We start from the raw sequence: 21200 nt of genomic DNA on the forward strand, positions 1-21200 counted from the left end.
GGCACTGCCGCCTCTCAGGAAGGGTTTGCTTCTACTGCGTCTGGCTAGTGCAGGATATTTGGTTTTGATTCTGTACCATTATTTGCAGCTTGGCCCTCTATTGGGAGGAACATACCTGGAGTAACTCAGTTTCTTCCCCCTCTTCTTCCCTCCAGATTTTCTTGGCCAACTGGACTGCTTGCAATCCAATTATTTCCTTTCTTTTTGCAAAACAAAGAGTATCCGGATAAAAGCCCTAAAAATAAAGCTGCTAATGACAAAAGACCTATCTGTGGATTGAATTCAATTGTGCAAGTACAATGATCTACAGTATAAGCAGAGCAGAATTTCATTGTACTGAGTAAGGAGCCAAATACCCAACTCCTACTGAAAATCGCTTAGAATGAGGCACCAGGCTTCCTTGGGCAATTAAGGGAACTTTTTACTAGTTTAGGAGCTGGATTTGCAAACGGGTCGTGTGCAGGGTTCCCACTGACGTCGGTGGAAGCCCATTTCTGCGCAGGGAGACTTGGATGTCCCAGTTGCCACTGGTACAGTGCCCACTGGAAGACTGTCTTCAGTTTCCTTTAGCTTTGAGCTGGGCCCATGTTTCTGCTTTTGTCTGTTTGCAGGAAAGTCATCGAAGAGCAAGACCCTTTCTGTAATATTTAGTAACTGCCTGAAAAAAGTAGTTATGGGCAAGGCCGGGCATCTTCTGAGGCAATGTTTGTTCCTGTCTTAGCTCCAGCGATCAGACAGAGTAGAAGCAATGCGGGAGTGTCACTGCGGTTTTAACCTTGTATAGAGAAGGTGGTGAATTCAAAAACTAAAAATGATCATGAAAATGTAAGAAATGCAAAACCGCAGCACATGGTAACTGGGATACAAAGCAATGTAGGTAAAACCTTGCTGGTGGAATGTTCCTCTGTATGAAGATCCAGGTCAGGCTGGATGGGGCTTTGAGCAACCCGATCTAGTGAAAGATGTCCCTGCCTGTGCCAGGGAGGGGTTGACTAGATGTTTATGTCCCACGCTTGGAAAGCTAGCAACAGTAGTGTGTGAAATATGCCCCCTCAAGAGGGGGAAGAGTGGTTTTATGGAAGCCTGACCTATGCAACGTGGAAAGTATGAGGTGCCTTCGTTTGGCACTGTGTGTGGTTTTTAATGCTGTGGTGTAGGTGAAGATGCTCAGCAGTCCCAGCAGCACGGGTGTAGCAATGCTGCCTGATAAATCTGGCAGGGTTATCAGTTGCTACGATCAGAAATTACTGACAAATCTTCCTGAAAGCAAGGTCAGTGTCCACAAGTTGTTCACACTTGGGCTGTACCACCCACACTGGTGTGCAAGAACCAGCTTTTTCCATCCGTGTGTGCTCTAGCTTCTTGTTCTCTGAAACTTTACGTTTGAACTGTGAAGATACATTCTTTGCATCAGACTTATTAGAGCAACATGAATTTCAACCAGTTTTGGAATATTTTAAAACCTCATAGAAATACTGCACTTACCCTTCTTCACTGTTTCTTCTGCTGGCAGCAGAATGTTACTTCCTACTTTTAACTTCTCAAGTATGAGTAGATGTGTATTAACAGTCAACTTTTGGGCAGCATCCCTTTAGGAAAATTAATATAGGGAGGGGTATGTATATGTGCGCATCTGTATATATGTATATATAATACATACATATAATCCTATGTATATCTATAGGATGTATGTATTTACTTGGTTCCATAGTAATTTTGTGTCTCCTGAGACAATATTTGATTTATATTGATTTGACAGGCATAGAAAACATCTGCCAACCAGCCTTTTCCTGTCATGTGTGTGTAAATGTTAATATTAGGAAGTCATACTGATCAGATATCTTTTCTAATAGTTGTGCAGTGCTATCAACATTATTTTTTTTTCTTCTTTTTCATTCCAGGAAATCATTTGCCAGAAGAATAATGTAAGTATGATTTCTGGGTGCCTGTTGAATTCTAGGCATTCCAAACTTGTGTTCTATGTAATGTTGTTTATCTTGTTTCTACTTGAATCCTTTCTACTTGAATCCTTTAACACTCTCCTACTGTATTTTACAGAGTTAGATGCAGAATTCTGGAAATCCTAGCAGCAAATCTGTGTATATCACTTTGTTGCTAGGTTCCAGGCTCACTTTTTACCTTGCCTCCATCTATCAGTGGTATTTTCCTTGCTGCCTTTACTTGTCTGTCATATTTTTTCACATAATATTTACATCTGTCATTTTGGTTTTTTTTTTCTGTTGCCTTTTTCTGTACAGTGTTCTTCAGTGTTTTTAAAAAATACTCTATTGAAAAGGAGAGTTATTTGGAAACTGATGCTCATTTTAGAAACCCATGGCTACAGCTATGAAAATATATATATTTATAAAGAGCGAGTGTGTGTGTATTTATTTCTGGAAGTTGAGTCTTGGAGGCTGTTAGTCCCAGTGCAGCGCAGATCCCCGTAGTCTGTCTGTGACTGCCAGTCATTAAACTGTAGGTTTCTGCACCTTGGCATCCCTCTGCTTTCGGAGGTTGGCCTTGCAAATCCCCCTTCCCTTTTTCACTCCCAAGTTCAAGGGAGGCAGAGACCTGGGAGTGAGAGCACGGCTTTCTCTGTGCGGTTTGCTCTGGAGCAGCTGGGCCAGTCACGTCAGAATATATATCTGGCATGTTGAGTTGTTCTTGGCTTCCCTTTGGGACTTACTGGTAGCCATATATGCTAAGATATAATTTTATAGTGGTTAGGCAGTGTTGTGTAGATATCCTGAGGTGCTATGTGTGTGCTGTACAATTCCATGTATTTGAATAAACTTTTCTAAGGGGCGTACGAAGTATTTAATTTTAGAAATTGGTGAGGTTTTATTTCCCACAGTGTTAAAACTGCCATAAAAACTGCAGTATTCCTGGTTTTACTTTTTTATTTAACAGTGCAATTAATGGATTAAGTGCTGACTTTTCTGCTAGTATGAAACATGATTCTTTGAAAAAGATGCAGTTATCTACTATTACTGGTAGAGTTTCTAAAGATGTCTTCAAAATCAGTGCAAGCTTTGGCCCTAATGCTGCATTTTAAGGTTGTGTTGTTTTTTTTTTTGGTTGGTTGGTTGGGTTTTGTTTGTTTGGTGGTTGGGGTTTTTTTATAAAGAGGCTTTTTAATAGAGTTTCTGTAGAACTCTTAAAAAGTGCTTTTCAGAGACTCACAGAATGGTGTGAATGACGTGCTAGACTAAAAATCTCTCGCCTTTCTTTAATAAAAGTGTAAATGAATGTATTGCATCCTGTATTTTTGCTCTGGTGGCCCAGGATCTAGGGAGAATGACGTGTGACTAATGTAATGTCCCTGGGAGGGTAGGGGTAAGAGCTCTGTTAGCAGGAAACCAGCAGGAGATGGCTGGTAGAGTAGAATAAAGGGGACATGTTGTCATCTTGTCCTATTTTTAAGTGACAGTCCCTGAAGCTCAAGGAGAGGTATGATAACTTGGCCTTCATCTGTTTGAGAAAGGATTGTTCTGTTTTCCATTTAAATTTGGAGAGGTGGCTGTGAAACTGTCATTTAGCACTTTTAGAAATGTTTCAATGTGTGCCACAAAAAGAGTGTTCCTTGAGAGTCTCAGATGTTTTCAAGCACACCCACATAACATCTTTTCTAGGAGGAAGTATTTTCCCAGGGATTAGAACAGGGAAGTCAGTAAAACTGGCTTAGCATCTCTGCAACTGATTTTTTTTCCTCCGTTTTCCTCATTTTTTGGCATGATGTCAGCCAAATTACCTGGAAGTAGGCTTTTCATAGCGTTGGTGCATGCCTAACTATTGAATATAATTCCTGCTTCATGAAAATCATGTTTCTTCATAAATTGTAAGACTCTTGAATACATTGGTATGATAAAGGTGCTGGTTTTGAGAGGCTGTGGCTGTGATGCCCACCCTCACGAAAAATAGTCATACAACTGATTATGTGAAGGTTGCAAATATGAAAAAATGAAATTCACATATGAATAAACCAGGAGTTTAGTCCTGCTGTTCTAGAACTTGTTTTTTAATAGCACGCAAACATCAGCCGTAACAGGACAATGGTATCCCTGGTACCAGGGGATTAAAAAGGCCGCAAAACAAGTACGTGTGTGTGTGCATCTATATATATCTGTCTAACTGAAATGCCTTGTGTTTGCTTTTCCTGAACCTTGTATCCCTAAAACTAGTGCGGAGTGAAAAAAAAAAAAAAAAAAAAAAAAGAAAAAATCCATTACCAACTGTTTTGTTCTTTGTTCTGACTGGGTTTTTGTGCTTCCTAATAATAGTCAATAGAATGTTGCATAGCGAGGATAAGCTGCCTGGAGCCTGTCAGGGCAGAGCAGCGCAAGATAACATAGGGTCATTTCCTGTTATATGGGGTTTTATTGCTATTTAGTTGGAGCTTTTCCAAATGTTGCAGTAATACCAAAACCATACATTTTTACAGGGAGCGATACTTCGACAGGAGGGAGTTACTTTGAAAGCTTAAGTTTAGTTTTTGCTGTTATCTGATTTTTGAGGTCAACCAAGCAGCAGAGGCATTCTGGAAATGACTGGTAAAGAGTTTCAGTCACAAGGAGATGTTGGTATAAAGGTTACTGTTTGTGGCTGTACTTTACTTGTTTTAGCTCACCAGTTTTTATTTCATCCTAATTCTCCCTGGTTTGAATCTCACCAACTTTGGAGAAAAGCTGCAGGTCAGGTTCAAAATAGCCAGTTATTCAATTTATTTTGTTTTTGTTTTTTTGTTTTTTTTTTTTAAATTTCACTTCTTGCTGAATCTGAGGAAGTTTAATGTGCGTGCATTATACATATGGTTTGCAACCAACTGCAGTAAGTAACACCTGGGCGCAGTGGTCACCTTTCCCTTGGGGCTGCTTGCTCGCACCAGGTTGGGGTGACAGATAGCCTTGGGACCTGCCCAGGGTGTGAGACCATAGTCCAGCTGCTGGCCGGATGAGGAGGGCGGTGGGGAGGCCACGGGACCCATTCTGCCGGGCAGCTGCCTCGCAGGCACTTAAGCAACAGGGTTAATGTTGTATGGCTGGGGACTCCTATTAGTGTTTTCCTTTCCTGACACTCAGAGGGATGAGAGATTGTAAATGTCGCTGCTTTTCCACAGCCCTTCCGGACTGCCTCCTGTTTAAGGTGTAGCTTGGGAGACAGTTTGGTGTGGCGCTCCTTCAGCGAGAGTGGGAGAATGAGCGACCCTGGATGAGGGGTGCCAGAGGCGGCTGCAAGCTTGGACCCTCCGTTTAGGTACTGCTAAAAGACTGTAAATCCCATGGGATGTGTCTAGCTAGGGGTCTCTTTCACTGTGGAAACAGGGGGAAATATTTTTAATACTCCTCACCCAGCTGACAAATAATTTGGGGCAGTTCGATTTTTGGTATCCAAGTATGTGAGAATGCTATGTAGCAACCTTCAGTAAATATTTCGTTGATAATGACGTCTGTGGTATTTATTGTTATTTATGATACATCACTATCTCTTGCTCGTTCTTTCATTTTTTGAATTCTTTAACTAATATATTTGGCACATACTTTCCTTGAGAAAAGCTAGAACGTTTTTTCCTGTGCAGATATGATGAAAGAACCACATAGAGTGTATGATGGTTTTCAACAGGCGTTTAGGATCTGGCATGGCTGCAATAGAACGTTATTGCTGGGCATATAAAGAAAGCATGTATTCCCAAAGAAAATGGGAAATGTTTAAAAGAGTAGACCCAGTCTCTGTGCTTCAGTTCATTTGAGGTGTGAGGCTTGCTTATGTTCCTTTTCAAATCAATAGCAGGGCTGTCATTTGTGTGAGCGGGATTTGAAATAAACCCAAACTGAGTCTGTATTCATTAAAACATCAGCACATGTTGATTTACTGTGTGTTTGGGGGATGGAGGGAATCGATTTAATAACTTGGTTTAGGATTTTGCCATCTGCTACATGTAACACCATGTGCAGTCAGAGAATTACCTTTAAGAAAAATCTCATGAGAAGAATTGAAAGGAGCAGATATTTCTCAGAAGAACTAGTAGCAGAAATGCAAAAAAAGCTGATCTTAATTGGAGGAGAGTCGGCAGGAAGAACAGTTCCTACTGTGAGAAATACTGGCTATTTTTATTACCTCAACTGATTTTTATATTTATTTGGTTGTTTATTTTTAAAAGTTAAATGGGATGCTGACCTGAAGCTTAGGCAAGTAGATAGAATTCTGCTAGATGCTCCCATCCTTGAGTAAAACATCATGGTTTTGTTTCGGGGGATTTTTGTTTTCTTTGACACTTCTTGTCTTTGAAGGCAGCTTTCTTCTGTTGGTGGATATTTGAGTGTTAAATGATTCCAACAGAGCAGTGTTAGTGAAGAGCCTCAGGGAGCCGAGGGGGCTGCACATCACTGGCTCCCTGGGGTTTTGCAGATTTTCTCTCTCCTTTGGAAGTAAAATTCAAGATCTGAGAACTAATTGAGCAGAACTCCAATGCTCATTTGGATAGCACCGTGTCATCTTAATATGTACAACTTTCAGGGAAAAATCTTCTGTACTATGTCAGATGTATTTGTGGGGCAGAGAATAGTGATCATCTTATTGCATGATGCTCTTTCTAGGAAGACTTGGTCTCCAAACTGAATTCCCTAAAGGCTGCCCCTTTTACAAGTAACAGTTATGTATTAGAGGAGGATATTGAAAGAATTGCTGATTTATATTCTTACTACGATCATTAACATATAACTATATGCCACACATGTTTATTATCTCTTGAATACAAATAGGTGCTGTATTAATTTCTTTTCAGAAGCTGAGACAGGATATCAAACAAGAAGGAAGTGCTTAATGTTGCAGTGACCAGTAGGTTTAGCTAGGAGCAGCACAGTCTTCAATTCTCTAATGGTAGAGCTATTAAGACAATCACATGGCTGTATTTAAACTGAAATTGAACATGCTTTGGAATTGTTTAGTTTTGCACAGTAATTAAAGGGAAATTAGAAAAATACAAACCAATTAAAACGTTTGCAAAAATTAATTACAAATGTCACTTTGTGGTAAGCGTTTATGGCTCCAGCCAGTACTTCTGCCTTCTGATTAGTCTGAGTGATTTGATGAAATGGTCTATGACACAGATAGTCTTTCAGAAGGTGGCCTGATGTTGCCAGGTACTGAGTGTGCTGGCCCAAAGCCTTCAAAGATACGTATGTTTGTTTCTCTGAGATATAACCAGTTCAGCTGATCTGAGAGCTCAGGCCAAGCTTACCTTATCTAATGTCCTGAGTTCTTGTGCATCAGGCTGAACCATAGTAACTATCTGTGTGCACACTCATGGCCTGTCCCAGCCCGTGGTGTTTTCAGTAATGCCTTCCAGGTTACAACTCAGGTGGCCTGCAATCACCTTGTAACTTTCATTAGTGTAATTTGAGCTTTTGAATCTCAAATAATGCAGGATTTATAATGAAAGAGGGTTGGGAAATGAAAATTCTAGCACCTGTTGTTGAGTGAAAGGGTCTATTCCACCCATTTTTGAAGCCCCGTTATGCTACTCATATTTTTTTAAAGGGTTTTGACGTAACTGAGAATACTGCAATTGGGTTTAAGGTGTTACTCCTTCAAAAATTGCCCATTTTTCTTGAATGGCTTGATTCTGTTACTTTCATTGTACATGGTATGACAAGTCAGAGGAATGAATCAAAGGAAAACAACAATTTTGTCTTCAGTGCTCAGCAAACTTAGAATATAAAGTGAAGTCAGGAAAGAATATCAGAGGTTGTGAGATCAGAGTTGGGGGGGAGTGTTATGGGGCAGATTTTAATAGGATGGGTGGAATATGTTTAAACTTCCAAGTGGAATCATGTGCACTAAGTCAAAATGTAAAGCAGTATGTGAGCAGATAGGAAGTGTGTGTCAGAAAGACCACCTGAGCCTTTCTGACTGAGGTTAGTGTAGCTTATATTTTGACAAAGAAAGGTGAGGAAGGAAGTAAAAGAGCTGAGACAGTGGTTGTGTAGTCTGGGAATGAGGGAAAGAAGCACGTCATGCACTCTGCTTTGGGGAAAAGGGTTTAGAGCTGTCTGACAGTGGAGCAGCTCCTCAGCTGCTGCCCCCACAGCCTGGTCCTCTTGGTCTCCCATCCCAATCGTTGCCCAAATGCAGTCGGGCTTGGGCTCTTTGTAGTTAGAATTTGTGATGATGATAAAATATGTTTCTCCACAGTGGGAGACAGACTTCATTATACAAAAGCGGTCTTGCTGTCATTGTTATCTTATCTTTCTTCCACCACCACCTTTAGTAAATAATATATAACTTCTGATTGTAGGTGGTTTGGTTTTTTTCTTTTGTCGCCAGTGCTTCTGCGTGTCTGCCTTTGTCAGGTTCAGCTGTTAAATATCTAATGTATTCTTTAGCTAGGAAAGTGAAATCGAGGTAACTATTTCTTAACTTTACTGCATGTGGGTTTTTTTTCTATTTTTTTTTTAAAAGCCTGCTTCCTAAGGAAATGAAAGTTAAAAGCTTGTACTGTTTTTTCATCCTCCACCCTCTTTCTGTATCTGCCTGTTTGTCTGATGAATTTCAACCAAACTGGAGAGGTTTCAGAGATACAGAGCTCCCCACAAAACATAACTGTCTAGCTTAAGTTAACAATCAAATTAATGCCCTGGCTGAGGGAAAGGCCACTGTGTTCCCACACTACTTGCCACCAAGGATCAAGATGAGACAATTCCCTGAGAACCCTGGGGTCCTTCTGAACAACTGTAAACTAATTTTATTTTCGTCTGTTTTCTTCCCATGTTTGCCAGTGGTTTCCTCCTGTCTTTTACCATTAAGTTCTTCCTTTTCCACCACTCCCAAAGGCTACTGGGTCTGCCTGTCTTCTATAGCAGGCTCTATAATATAATCTGCTTCGCCCCCCACCTCAGGTAACAGGAAAAATGCATGTAAACTAATTTTTGCCGGCTCTCTTGTTCCACTGAAATAGATGTTGCGTTGAACAGATGCACGTTCCTACAGAAGGTGCACTTGGGATCAGTTTGTAAGAGCTCTTGCTCAGTAATGGACTCAGGCACTTGGCCTCTGCAGGAAGAGTAGTTTTCCTGCTCGAAGGATTACTTATGAAGACTTCAGGACTGTTTCTGTAGGTGCCCTGGCCATTATGCCAGGATAAACTTAGGGTTCTGTGGATTTGAAAAGCTGGTAACATCCTTTTTCGGAGCCGATTTTTTTTAATTAAGACTTGAGCTTTGGAAACAGTGTGCCAGAGGTCTGAGCAGGCCTTCCTGCAAGCAGTCTTGAATTTATTTTTAATGTACTGAATAAACATTAGGAAGTAAAATGCTTGCCCCAGGATATCTGTAGCTACTTCACCCTTTCTCTTGGCTCCTACTTCCCAACCTTTTTCTCCTTTATTTAAAAAAGGCAAGTTGGAGAATAGTCTGCCTATGCTTAATAGTGGCTCCTGTGCCAGTCACTGCCCACCTTTGTCCTGTAATTGCTGAAACCAGTTCCAGCAAATTCATAATTTCCTCTCTGCTTTTTACTGTGGGGCCTGTTAGGTTTTAGTAGGGTCAAGGGTTCATCCGTTCGCTCTTGAAAGTGTGTGATCGCCTTACATGCTAGCATATTCCTGAGCAGAAGTGTCCATTCAGTTCTCCATTGTAAAGACGAGCAGTTTGGGGTTCTAGCATCACACTCCTTAATTGCTTGTTAAAAATATTGTCATACACTTCTCAGTTCTCAAGTTTCCTTTGTAATTGCTACGCTCACGCACAGAAAAATGTGTCCTAGCTATTCAGCTGTAATAATTTACAGTTGTTGGGGGAGGAAGGCTAAATTCATCCTTGTGCAAGTCTGCATATGCAGTAATCTCCAACCGAGTTCTGGGTTAGTTGAGCTCAGTGGACCTCATGTAAATGCCTGCATCGATTACTTTTAAATTTTACACAGTTTGTCTATACCCCTCAGAAGTGGGGATGGCATTGCCTTTATAGCGAGGTCTTATAGTGTCATAGTGTGATAAGTATAATTAAAAAATAAAAAAAAGCAATTCCTGTACTATTCATAGTCAATCTCTGATCTGTACACAAACATATGTTTACTGACATATCTGTACACATACATTTATATAGACTAGAGTACCTCAATCCTTCCATGTTTTTAAAATCTAATAATGCATGTTAAAATGCATGTTTTAAGCACACAGCTTGAGAACTATTCAGTCACTGATTTCTCAATGCATGGGGCTCAGCTTGTCAGGAGAGTCTCTGAAGTGATGTTCTCATTGCTGTGTTGTCTTCTGGGAGAGCAGAAGAAGCTGACCAGAAAGTAATTAACTTCGGAAGTGATTTAGGGGCTCTCAAGAATTGCTTCTTAGGGCTTTTCTTCGTGGGCTGCTGGCTACTTCAGAGTGGACTCTGAGCTTTGAAAACCAAACAGCACAACTCCTGATTTTGATGGTGTGCTGTCTCATAGTTAAGACCCTTCAGAACCACAAATATCCAGCAAGCTTTCTATGTGCATAAATTTGTACTCACACACATACCACCAGACATCTTGCCTCCCTCTTTCCAGGAAGATAAATGATTTTTTTTTTTTTTTTTGCAAAGTATCTCTCATACATTGATATATAGAAGTCAATACAGTTCGGCAATGCTAAGACATTCCATAAGTGATTATTCTGAAATAAGTGTGGTTTTAAGTCCCACTGGCCAGGTAGGTTTGCTATGTGGCAGGGAATTTAATTTGGTTTTGTTATGCTAAACTATTTGAGTTCATATGAGGATTAGTTTTCCTCTACAGTTTTCCTGTTGTGGGGCACCTAGCTTGTTGTTACTGTTTTCAACATCTGTGAGCCTAACTATACTAAATTGCAGAGTGCTTGCTCTCTTCTGAACATCCGTCACCTTGAAAAGAGTGTACGTCACCTTCACTTGAGTCCACCTGCTGCCTTGGGGTGACTGGGGTGTGCCCTCAAAAAGGTTTCGCTGTTGAGCCAATGGCTATTTCAAGGTCAACGTGATGCTTCTGAAAAGACTCATCTTACAAGAAGCGGTTCAGGAATCTGAAAGAATACGTTTCAGATGTATATCATATTTGAGATGAAAACTGAATTTACGTAGGCTTCATCAGTAAAATCTTGGTTTGGCTGAAGTAAGCAGCGGATCTCCCTTTGACTTTAACGGGTGAAGTTCTGCAGATAGTATATGCAATTGTTTTATGCTTAGGCTTGTCAAGCCATAACTGCCCTAAATATTGCCCCTTGTTTCCCTACAGATGTGCACTGGTAACTACATATTTGTCCCTTATATGATAACTCCACATAACAAGGTGTACTGCTGTGATAGCAGTTTTATGAAGGGACTAACAGAACTGATGCAGCCCAGTTTTGAGTCTCTGCTTGGGCCGATATGCTTACCTCTGGTGGATCGATTTATTCAGCTCTTGAAGGTGGCACAGGCCAGTTCAAGGTGAGTTGTCTTTTTCTACCCCTGTGTAAAATTCATATGTTCCTGCTGGCAATATAAATGTCAGACTCTTGCTTCAGGGCGATGCCATGTTTTGCCTTCGGTTGAGTCAAATCAATAATGAATCATTTGGCTTGACCAAATCTCTCCACTGACACTGCTCTATCAATAAATGTGTGTTCCACATACACGTTGTGGGCGAGCTGCAGGGCCAGAAAAACAAATGCGAGGGACCTGTTCCAGATTGCTGACATGAAGTTGTTCCTCTCCAGCCAGTATTTCCGGGAATCCATTCTGAACGACATCAGGAAGGCCCGTACCCTCTACACGGGCAAAGAGCTTGCAGCAGAGCTGGCAAGGATTCGACAGCGGGTGGATAATGTTGAAGTCTTGTCTGCTGACATTGTCATAAACTTGCTGCTGTCCTACAGAGACATCCAGGTACGAATACAGTGCTCTAAGGTCATCTTAAACATAGTAAATTAAATCACATTCTCAGTGAAAGTTTTAGTGTATTTTGCACAGATCTGCCAACAAACTATGTGAATAATGCATGCTAGTAAAAATCTTTTACAGTATCTTCACTGGTGCTTTTTACTTTAATTTGTAATTACACTGCTTATAGTGTGCATTTACATAGCAGAAAAGTGGTGTTATTTTATAGCAGCACCTAAAACGTGCACAACACATAATAACTGTTCTCTGTCTCAGCATTACTATGTGATGAACTGCCCGTAAAGGCTATGGTAGCATTCTGCTATTGATATGTATATGTATTCTTTGTCACCATGCTTGTGACATTTCTCATGGAAACATAGCATTTTCATATGCATTTCAGCTTCTGGAATGGTGATAGTAATTACTTATTTTGTTATACATAATTTCAACTATTGCTCCGTAAAGATTTTGAAGTGGTTTGGTTTTGGTTTTCTTTGGGATTGTTTTTTGGTTGTGTTTTTGGTTTTTTTGGTTGTTTGGTTCTTGTTTTGTTTTTTTTTTAATATATCAGTGAGTAAGCTACTTTAAAAACTGTGATATTGAGAGACTTTCTAATTTTGTTTTTGTGTCTCATGCCTACTTCAGAGTTTTGGGATGCCTTAATTCAGAGGCAGTTAGCATTGTAATGTCTGTACAATATGAACTCTGATACGTGTTCAGCCCCTGAAGCTAACTTTCATCATGAAATAGATGTACTAAAACTTCCGTGGGTCCACACTGAAGCAGTACGGGAGACCAAAATTGTGTTTCCCTGCTAAATACTGTGCATGTTCACATTTCTGATGAGTGCCAGCCTATTTACGGTTTGAGACTGAAGAAACTGAAATCCATAAAACTTTCAATAAACTGAAAATACTTCTTAGTATGAAATGAGAGGTGCTTAGTTCAAAGAGGAGTTTATATGGGCATACCTCAGTATAGGCACCTAAAACTTCATTATTCCCTTCTTTTGGAAGGATTACGATTCCATTGTGAAACTGGTGAAAACTTTAGAAAAACTGCCTACTTTTGACTTGGCTTCCCACCACCATGTGAGGCTTCATTATGCATTTGCTCTGAACAGGTAAGAATCTACCCTTCCTTCTCCAGTTGAACATTAAATCAGAACTTGGAGTTTAAACAAGTTATTTAGACCTCAAGGTCACCATTTGCTAAAAAAAGTCACCTTTGAAAACAGGATTTGGCTAGTTCACTGGGGCACTGAAAAAACCTGCAAGACTACAATATCATCTTTTCAGGAAGATCCTTATACTTCATTGGTTCTACTGGGGCTTCTTGCAGACTGAAAGGTCTGTTTTTATAGATGTGACTGTAAGATCTAGCCTTTGAGGGTTTCTGTCATACGAAAGGTCTACACAGTACCTCCATAGGAGTTCAGATCAGATTTTCCTCTCTCTCGCTTCTCTGCATCGTGCCTTCAACTGGAATCCATGACAGCCATGAAAATGTTCGTGCTTCAGTGTATGCCAAGAAAGAATTACTTGGGCTAATTGTAGCTTTCTCCTTGGTGGGAACATAGAGGATGTTTCCTGAGCTAAGGCATGTCTGGAATACTCTGCAGATCTGAATGTTTATTGTGGAAGACACTGTCTGTCCTGCTTCTAATCCAGGTCACTAGTACGGAAGGATGGAGCGGCTCAATTAGTCAGGATTAGTCTGACCTAAATCCAGAAAGTGTGTGAGGGCACTGATGATGGAGGAGTAAGCAGAAAGAAGCATAGGGACCTCTATCTCTGGAGACCAGCAAGGTGTAAATGGCTCATATTACAACACATTGTGCCTTACCGGTTTTGTTCTCATTAAGTTCAGCTAGCTATTGGTTTGATCTGGATTAGTGGTAGTTGATACAAGATGTGGAATAGTTATCCACCTGAAACTCCATTCTGACAATTGCCCTTCTGTTATGGAAGTCAGCCGAAAAACATAAAGCTGCAGACTTACCCTTGTTGCTTTACTTACGTGGTCAATATGAGAAGTGAAAACAAAAGGAAGCAAACCTTCAACAACTGGGCAAGTGATCAATTGGCAGGGGAACCAAAATAACACAGAGCTGAAGGAGCCTGTTACTTGCTCAGCCAGGAGCACTTGATTTCTCTCGGGACCTGGGACTGGGAGCACTTGTCCCTCTCAAATGAGTGCACCAGCCTTGCTGTGCCATTCTAGAAGTACTTGAGGAGCCCACTGCGGCTCTCTAGTCTGAGGGGACTTTTCTGAATTTGTTAGAACTTGACTGGTCTGAAGGTTGGGAAGAGACAGCACTGAGTTTCACTTTGTATTTCTCATCAGGGTGAGACACCAATAGAGGTTGGCCCAGCATGTAGACTTGCACACTCTATTTGGTCTTTTTGCTCAGGGAAGCGGTTTACACTGTCTGCTTAAACAAGTGCTGTTGCTCTGTTTTCTTCATTATTTTTGTTATGATGTAAGTACTTCTTCATCCTGTGTTACCCATTGTGTTTGACTTAAACCTTTTCTTCCACATCGCGCCCTCATGGAGCTGCACAGAGGAGCTCAGAGCTCACGAGCTCAGGTATCACTTAGAGGACACGTGCTCTGATCTCTCAGGTTTGACACTGACACTGCCTCTGCAGATGCATCAAAACTTTGATATGTTCTGGTAGAGGAGGAAGAAAAATCTCTATTACTGAAACTCTGATCAAGTAGTAGTGTCTGCTTTAATATGGCAGTGGCTTTTGGTGTGTTTTTTTTTTCTTTCCGACACAGCCTTGTCTTGCAGCCTTCTTCGGTGCAAAGCTTGCAAGCCAGATACAAAACCATTTTTATATATTCCCCTCAATTCAAATTGTAGCCACTCAAATATTACAAGCAATTTCTCTGAAAGACTATAATATTCTCCCAAACCACTGGAGAATAGTTTTTGCTGAGAAAGAAGTCATTTGCTTGTTCAGTACACAAATACATAAAAAATTCTAAAGTCTTGATACTAAATGATGTATGTATCCAAACTGTGAGTCACCAGAAAGTGTCTAATGCTTGCAATTATGTGGTTTATTTGTCTGAAGTACTTTCATTAATTTTACCTTATTGGCTTCACTTCCTAACCTTCCCTATCATGGGAATTCAGACTGGTTTGTGCTTTTGGGGCTTTTTTGCTTCACATTCAAAATGTATATTTAAAAAAAACAATCACAAACACAAGACAGAATCTTTTTTCCTTTAAAGCATGAATTACTATGAAAGAAACATTAGCTATGAAACAGAGGTTCATATCTCCCTGGTTTGTAAGAAAGTAACACAGGATCTTTCTGAAAAATGCTCTTGAGGCTCTTGTTGCTGTTGGTAGTGCTTTGCTCTAGCTGGTGCTTCATGAGAGAGAGAAAACATGTTTGGGGCTTTTATAAAGGTGTCCCTTGATATTAAGAAAAGAAAAAAAAGAAGGGGGGGGAGCATGTATGTATAATATAGCCCATTGTGTCTGGAAGCACATTTTAAAGGCATGAAGTCATACATATATATATTCAAACACGGTCATGAAAAATTATTTCTTGATAACTTTATTTCCTGTTAACTTTATTGGGGTTTTTAATCAAAATTTTTGTTTTTTAATAGGCGAAATCTGCCTGGAGACAGACAGAAAGCTCTAGAAATTATGATTCCCCTGGTAGAACAGGAAGACCAAGTAGCTTCAGATATGTACTGCCTGGTTGGTCGAATTTACAAGGACATGTTTTTGGAATCTGGGTTCATAGATACCGAAAGCAGGGACAAAGGGACGTTCTGGTAAGCGCTGTTTTCCTGCTCTATGTCCTTTTGTTAGCTTTGGGAAAATATTCCTTAAACAACAATATATTTCAGCTGCTTTTCATTCCAAATGTTTGGCATCCTTAAGGGATACACTGAGTCTTCTAATCTTTACTTATTTGTTAAGAATGAGAGATTTACGTTATTCACAGATCTGGTTCTGCGAAGTTCTTGAAGCGCCTCAGAGACTTGGAATTTTAGGTAGCTCTCATCGGAGTGTATTTTCCTCCCTTTTCCCAAACGTGAAGTCTCCTTTTTATTAATCTTAGGAATCCTGTCCAGACAATAGTCAGCCGTGAATCAGTTGGCATATCTGCAGTCTGATAGACGATAGCTAGCTAGGCTTAAAGGTGCTGAGGTTCAACTCTGCACTGATGCTTAGGATGTACCGCTCTGTCTTTTTTTGGCTTCTGTGCTCACAAGCAATATGGCTGTTCCAAACTCACGCTGGCAAAAGTTTTATCACCCCATCGTCACCATATAGTATATGCATAGTGCAGTGGGCTACAGTACCATAGGTAGTCAAAGCAGCATGTGATAGGCTAGACAAATTCGTATCTTAATTTTAGGGGCAAGTATCGTGTTTTTTTATTGCTTTTGTAGTGCACTAGAACACTGTTATATGGAATAGGCTAAAAAATGAAGGCACTGGACACCATCCAAGACTTCAGTCAGGATGAGCTGTTTTTCTCCGTTATGATTTGGATGAGAAAACAGACAATCTGTGTTTGTGTCCTGCACATCAGATCCTAGTTCTGGTCTTGTGCTTGTCAGCTGCCTGTTGAAGTAAATGCTTAGAATGGAAAGCTTTCTTCTCCCTTCGTCATTTATCACTTGTTTTCAGTAAACTTCAGATTAGAACTGTCTTTGGTAAAAGATAAGATATAATTGTTTACCATTTATGGCCTCAGAATAGAAGTACAGTTTATAATTGGTGGTCATGCTTTACAGTTTTGTAATGCTTACTGGATTTTTTAAAGATGTTGAAATAATAGGAATGCAGCATATTGTCGTCGTCATCCCCCCCTTCATAATTTTGGATTAAAAAAAAAATTTATTTCCACTAAGGCAAAACCCATAACAAACTTTAAATATTCTGTTTTAAAAAAATATATTTTGCTAATGTCATGAACTAATATAAAAAGAAAACAGTAGTCCTGTATACAAATACTAGGCATTATCACAGGCTAAATAGAATAAATAGAAATCACTTTTGCTGTTGTGCATCTTGCTTTTTCCTCATTCATAGTGCCTTATGAACAGATAAACTTTGAGAGTTTCAAACATAGTTGAGCTAGGAACAATTATATGTACAGTAGTGGTAATTACTTCTAGGATATTTCATGTAGGCGTTTTAACAGGCTTTTAATAGATGCATCTTAGCAATCATGGTGTTCATACATTTGAGGAGGGGAAGTGATTGCAGTCAGGCATACCAGTTTGGGAAAGGCTGGCAGCTCCTGCAGCAGGGTGGGATGCTGACTGGCCAGCCCCCAAATAATCCCTGAAGTCTCTGGCAGGTAAGAGCCAATAGAGACCGTGCCATGCTGACGTGGAACAACGTGATCTTGATGGGGTCGAGGTGGAGTTTGGCCGGAAGCTGTCCCGGATGGGCCAGTTGCTTTGGGTTTGTACTTTATGCTGGATATTGATTTGGATTCTAGAGTTAGTCATACAGCAGGCTTGACGTGGCTGAAGGGTTGACTCATACCTCATCAGAAGGCTCTTGGGAAGGAGCAGAGCTACTCCAGCGCTACAGCAGGCCACAACAAGGGAAGGTGTGTGCGGGAACAATGCCTCCACGATAGCGTTACTTTATGTTGAGATAAAGGTTATTATCTCAATCTTAGAGAAATAAGGATGTAGGAGAAGTATAGTGAATTGCATAAGATAATGAGAATTTGGCAGCAGAACTGAAGAATTGGTTTTGCAACACTAGTGATGTGATGTCAAGGTACTTGGTCTATTCCAAAAGAAAAAAAAACACCCAAAAAAACAACCCAGATAGGCAGGCAGTGTGCTTTCCTGACAATTAAAAAGCAGAATAAAAGACATCTTTCATATAAATATGAGAGAAGAGATGAAAGATTAATTATTAACTGTCACTTTCTTGTTGCATACTGACAGTCTAAATCAGACTTACCAAAGCTATCAAGTCTTTACTCAAATCTTTTCACTGCTGCCTCCCTGATTCAGTGTCTGCACTGCAACGTTTTCCAAAATGTCAGCTTTCAATTTCTTGATGGCACTTATAATCCCATCAGCTAAGCCAACCTCTACTTTATAGGCAGACTTTTAAACCTTACTGCCTTTCTACGATCCTGCACAGGTTCCTCCAGTGATATTTGGGGCATGACGATGTACAGCAATGGCGCCATTTGAATTTAAGTCAATTCAGTCAACAGATGGGACTTGTGAGTTGTTTGGGAAACCACGAGTATTTTCATCTGTTCAAAATTAATTATTACAGGTGGTGGGTTTTTATTTTTATTTTTTTGTCAGTAAATTTTTCCTGTCCAGGCTATGTGGATATAAGGCCAGTTTAAGAACGTCAGCACAGGATCACACCATGTATAAAATGAGACTTTTGGTTGTATCAATTTAGGAGAGGTAAATAGGACTACAGAGGTCCAAGATACTAGTATTTCTTGGTGTGAATGGCATGTAAAGATGTCTAGAAGAATGAATTTCTGCTGTCGGAAAGGGAGATTTGGAAGCAATTTGGAAAGCAAAGGCAGAACCCAGGAACAAAAATTCCCATGAAGTCCCATCTGGTCTACTTGGGGGTAGGTGGCAAGGTCCTGGCAGCAGAGGGACTGCAGGGGTGGCCTCTGACAAGAGAGGAGGAGCTGCCATATGTCAGACACAGCCCACTCCAGCCAGCTCTGATGGCCAAAACTGAGCACATCAGCAACGCGGGTGGCACCTCTGTGGTAACATATTTAAGAAAGAGGGTTTTTTGGGGCTGTTTCACCAGTGCTTCTGCAAGCAGCAACTATTTTGCAAACTTAAGCTCATCTCCACCTCCTTTGCCTGTATGATTAGCACTGTTTACAGCACAACTGTGCCCACCTGTTGATACGCATGAGAGATGCTTATTTTATCTTTAAATTTTGAAGGTTTATACATATCTGTCTGAGAACTAGAGAAATTGTGATAGTCATGCCAGAAATTCAGCATTTGGGGGCAAAACAAAAAAGTGAAAGTATAGTCTCTTGTATTGGAACAAAAATACTTATTTTCAAGGGTTTTTCTTCTGTCAGTCTTTCCTCTCTCCTTTTCCTGATATTGCATGAGGATTCCAGCATGAAAGATCTCCAAACCAAAAAAGGGAATCCAGTTCTCAACATCACTGTCTCCAAACAGATTATGCCAGCCAACTGGTCTCTTCTAGCTATATATGCTTAGAATCAATTAAAGTGTTGTCCTGTTTGGTTGGCAGGTTTTTATGGGGTTTGTTTTTTTGTTGTGGGTTGGTTTTGGGGTTTTTTTAAGTGAGTGAAAGTGGTTTGTATGTACTTTCATCCTTGTTTTGTTGTAACGCACAGTACAAGAGGAAAGGCAGATGATTAAAGAAAAGAATTAATTGAGTCTTCTCTGCTCATCATGCTTTTTTTAGAGGACTAAACTCTTGTCTCATGGTTAAGTTCTTTGGAGGTGCGTAACTGGAGTATAGAAAGAGTATATATGTAGCAGATTGAAGAGGAGCCCGTTTTAACATAAGCAGAACTTATGTTAAAGGATTCAAAGTCCTAAATCATTAAAGCAGGAAAATCACCAAACAAAACTGAAAAACAAAATTAAAAACCAGACATATTTTTGTCCTGGTAGGATCAAAATGTTTTAGCTTTCTTACATGTCAAAGTGTGGTCTGGAAGCCAAATTCTTTGGTTTTGCACAGATTATTTTTCTTTCCTTCCTTATGTATTAATCTCACAACCTGCGTAACTTTATTATGGCATCCATTTGTCTGTCTGGCTTTTTCCCATCCTTTTGAAAGTCATTTTAAACTCCATTTCTTTTACCATAGTGGAGTTGTGCTGACCGAATCTGCTGTGCTCCTTAACTCACATATGGTATTCTGGTTCGCCTCCTCCTTACAGACCTGGGTGCATGTGTATCTATACATGCAACCAAACATGTTTTTATTCGGTAGAACAAGTTTAAAGCACTGCAGATCTGCTGTTGCTGTTGTCACCACAGCTGGCATTGTTAGCCTGAGGAGAGCGTGTGCTGTGTTTGTGTGAAGCCCCTTGACCTCTCTTAAGATTTAGGCTAGGTGAATACCACTGCTGTTCCTCTTGCTTGCTCACTTTGCCTTGAGGAAAATAAAGTCTGATATAGTCCTTTTTGCTGTGAGTAGACTCATAAGGACAATGTCAATGAGACACCCAGTAAAGAACAAAATTTGGAGCAGCTGAAATCGTAGCTAAATGCGAAGTATGTTCTTATATCACTCGCTTTTGTGCTTATGCGTTTTGATGTGCTTGTATGTCACTGTAGCAGATCCACAATAGAATCTAAGGTTTCCGGTCAGTGAAAATTCATATATTTAAAAGTAAACTAATGAGTTTACTAATAATTTAGCTGTGAAACAGGACTGTTACAAGCTGATAGTAATTTTTTTTCTTTAATCTCAAAGAAAATTGGAAATCTAGTAAGATACTATAACTTTACTGGTATGGACGAGTAGGGTCTGTGCTTGTTGTGTGAGGGGAAAGGAAATGGGAGGAGGATGTATAAATAACGGACTCCTAAAAATAACCACAAAGCATGTGTGGAAAACAGTAAAATATTTTTTGCTTCCATGGATTCTTGCTGTGTAAACAGAAGATAAGCACTTAAAGTACCTAAAAGTATAATTATGTCCCTGTTAGATCGCATTATTTAGAAAGTAAACTTGTATATTTGTTTTTTCTAGGTTCAAGAAGGCGTTTGAGTCCGAGCCAACATTACAGTCAGGAATTAATTATGCAGTACTCCTCCTGGCAGCTGGACATTGCTTTGATACTTCTTTTGAGCTGCGGAAAGTTGGTAATTATAGCTTGCAAATTCACAGTGAAATCACATTCTAGTGAAAGTATGACACCACCCACTGTCATAGGGGAAAAGTCTGATGGTTGTATACGAATGCTTTGATAGCGACCATGTGAATATTTCAGTTGGTCTCCCTCACCACCGCTGATCCCACCTGATTGTTGGGTGAGTGCTGTCATTGAAGACCTGGTTCCAGTTTCAAGGTCTTAACTGGTTACCAGAGCTCAGTGAAAACTGACAACCCTTCTTTGCGATGGTATCATTTGTGTGAAACAGGAACACCTGAAGGGGAAATCCAGTTCCAGCTAGCATTCTTTAAAACAAACAAACAAACAAAAATCCCTGTAGAACTGGAGGGAACATGGACAAAAAGTCCATCCTAAGAGTGGGGAAAATGAACTTCTCCTGAGCTTGCGATGGGCTGAGAGAAGACTGTTTCTCTTCCGATGCCGTCTTTGAGGTTTCCCG

General features: G+C 40.2%; 1 protein-coding gene across 1 annotated transcript in view; it reads left to right on the top strand.

Annotated features, from left to right (window-relative positions):
* Positions 1 to 21200, top strand: part of MAP3K5 (mitogen-activated protein kinase kinase kinase 5) — a 106479-nt gene that overhangs the window by 34399 nt on the left and 50880 nt on the right. Inside the window, exons 3-8 of the mRNA XM_054195030.1 lie at positions 1902 to 1925; positions 11245 to 11438; positions 11708 to 11876; positions 12890 to 12996; positions 15504 to 15674; positions 20617 to 20729. Coding sequence (XP_054051005.1) covers positions 1902 to 1925; positions 11245 to 11438; positions 11708 to 11876; positions 12890 to 12996; positions 15504 to 15674; positions 20617 to 20729 — 778 coding nt within the window. The remainder of the gene's footprint in view (positions 1 to 1901; positions 1926 to 11244; positions 11439 to 11707; positions 11877 to 12889; positions 12997 to 15503; positions 15675 to 20616; positions 20730 to 21200) is intronic.

Source organism: Rissa tridactyla, chromosome 3, assembly GCF_028500815.1.
Source record: "Rissa tridactyla isolate bRisTri1 chromosome 3, bRisTri1.patW.cur.20221130, whole genome shotgun sequence".
Lineage (NCBI taxonomy): Eukaryota > Metazoa > Chordata > Aves > Charadriiformes > Laridae > Rissa > Rissa tridactyla.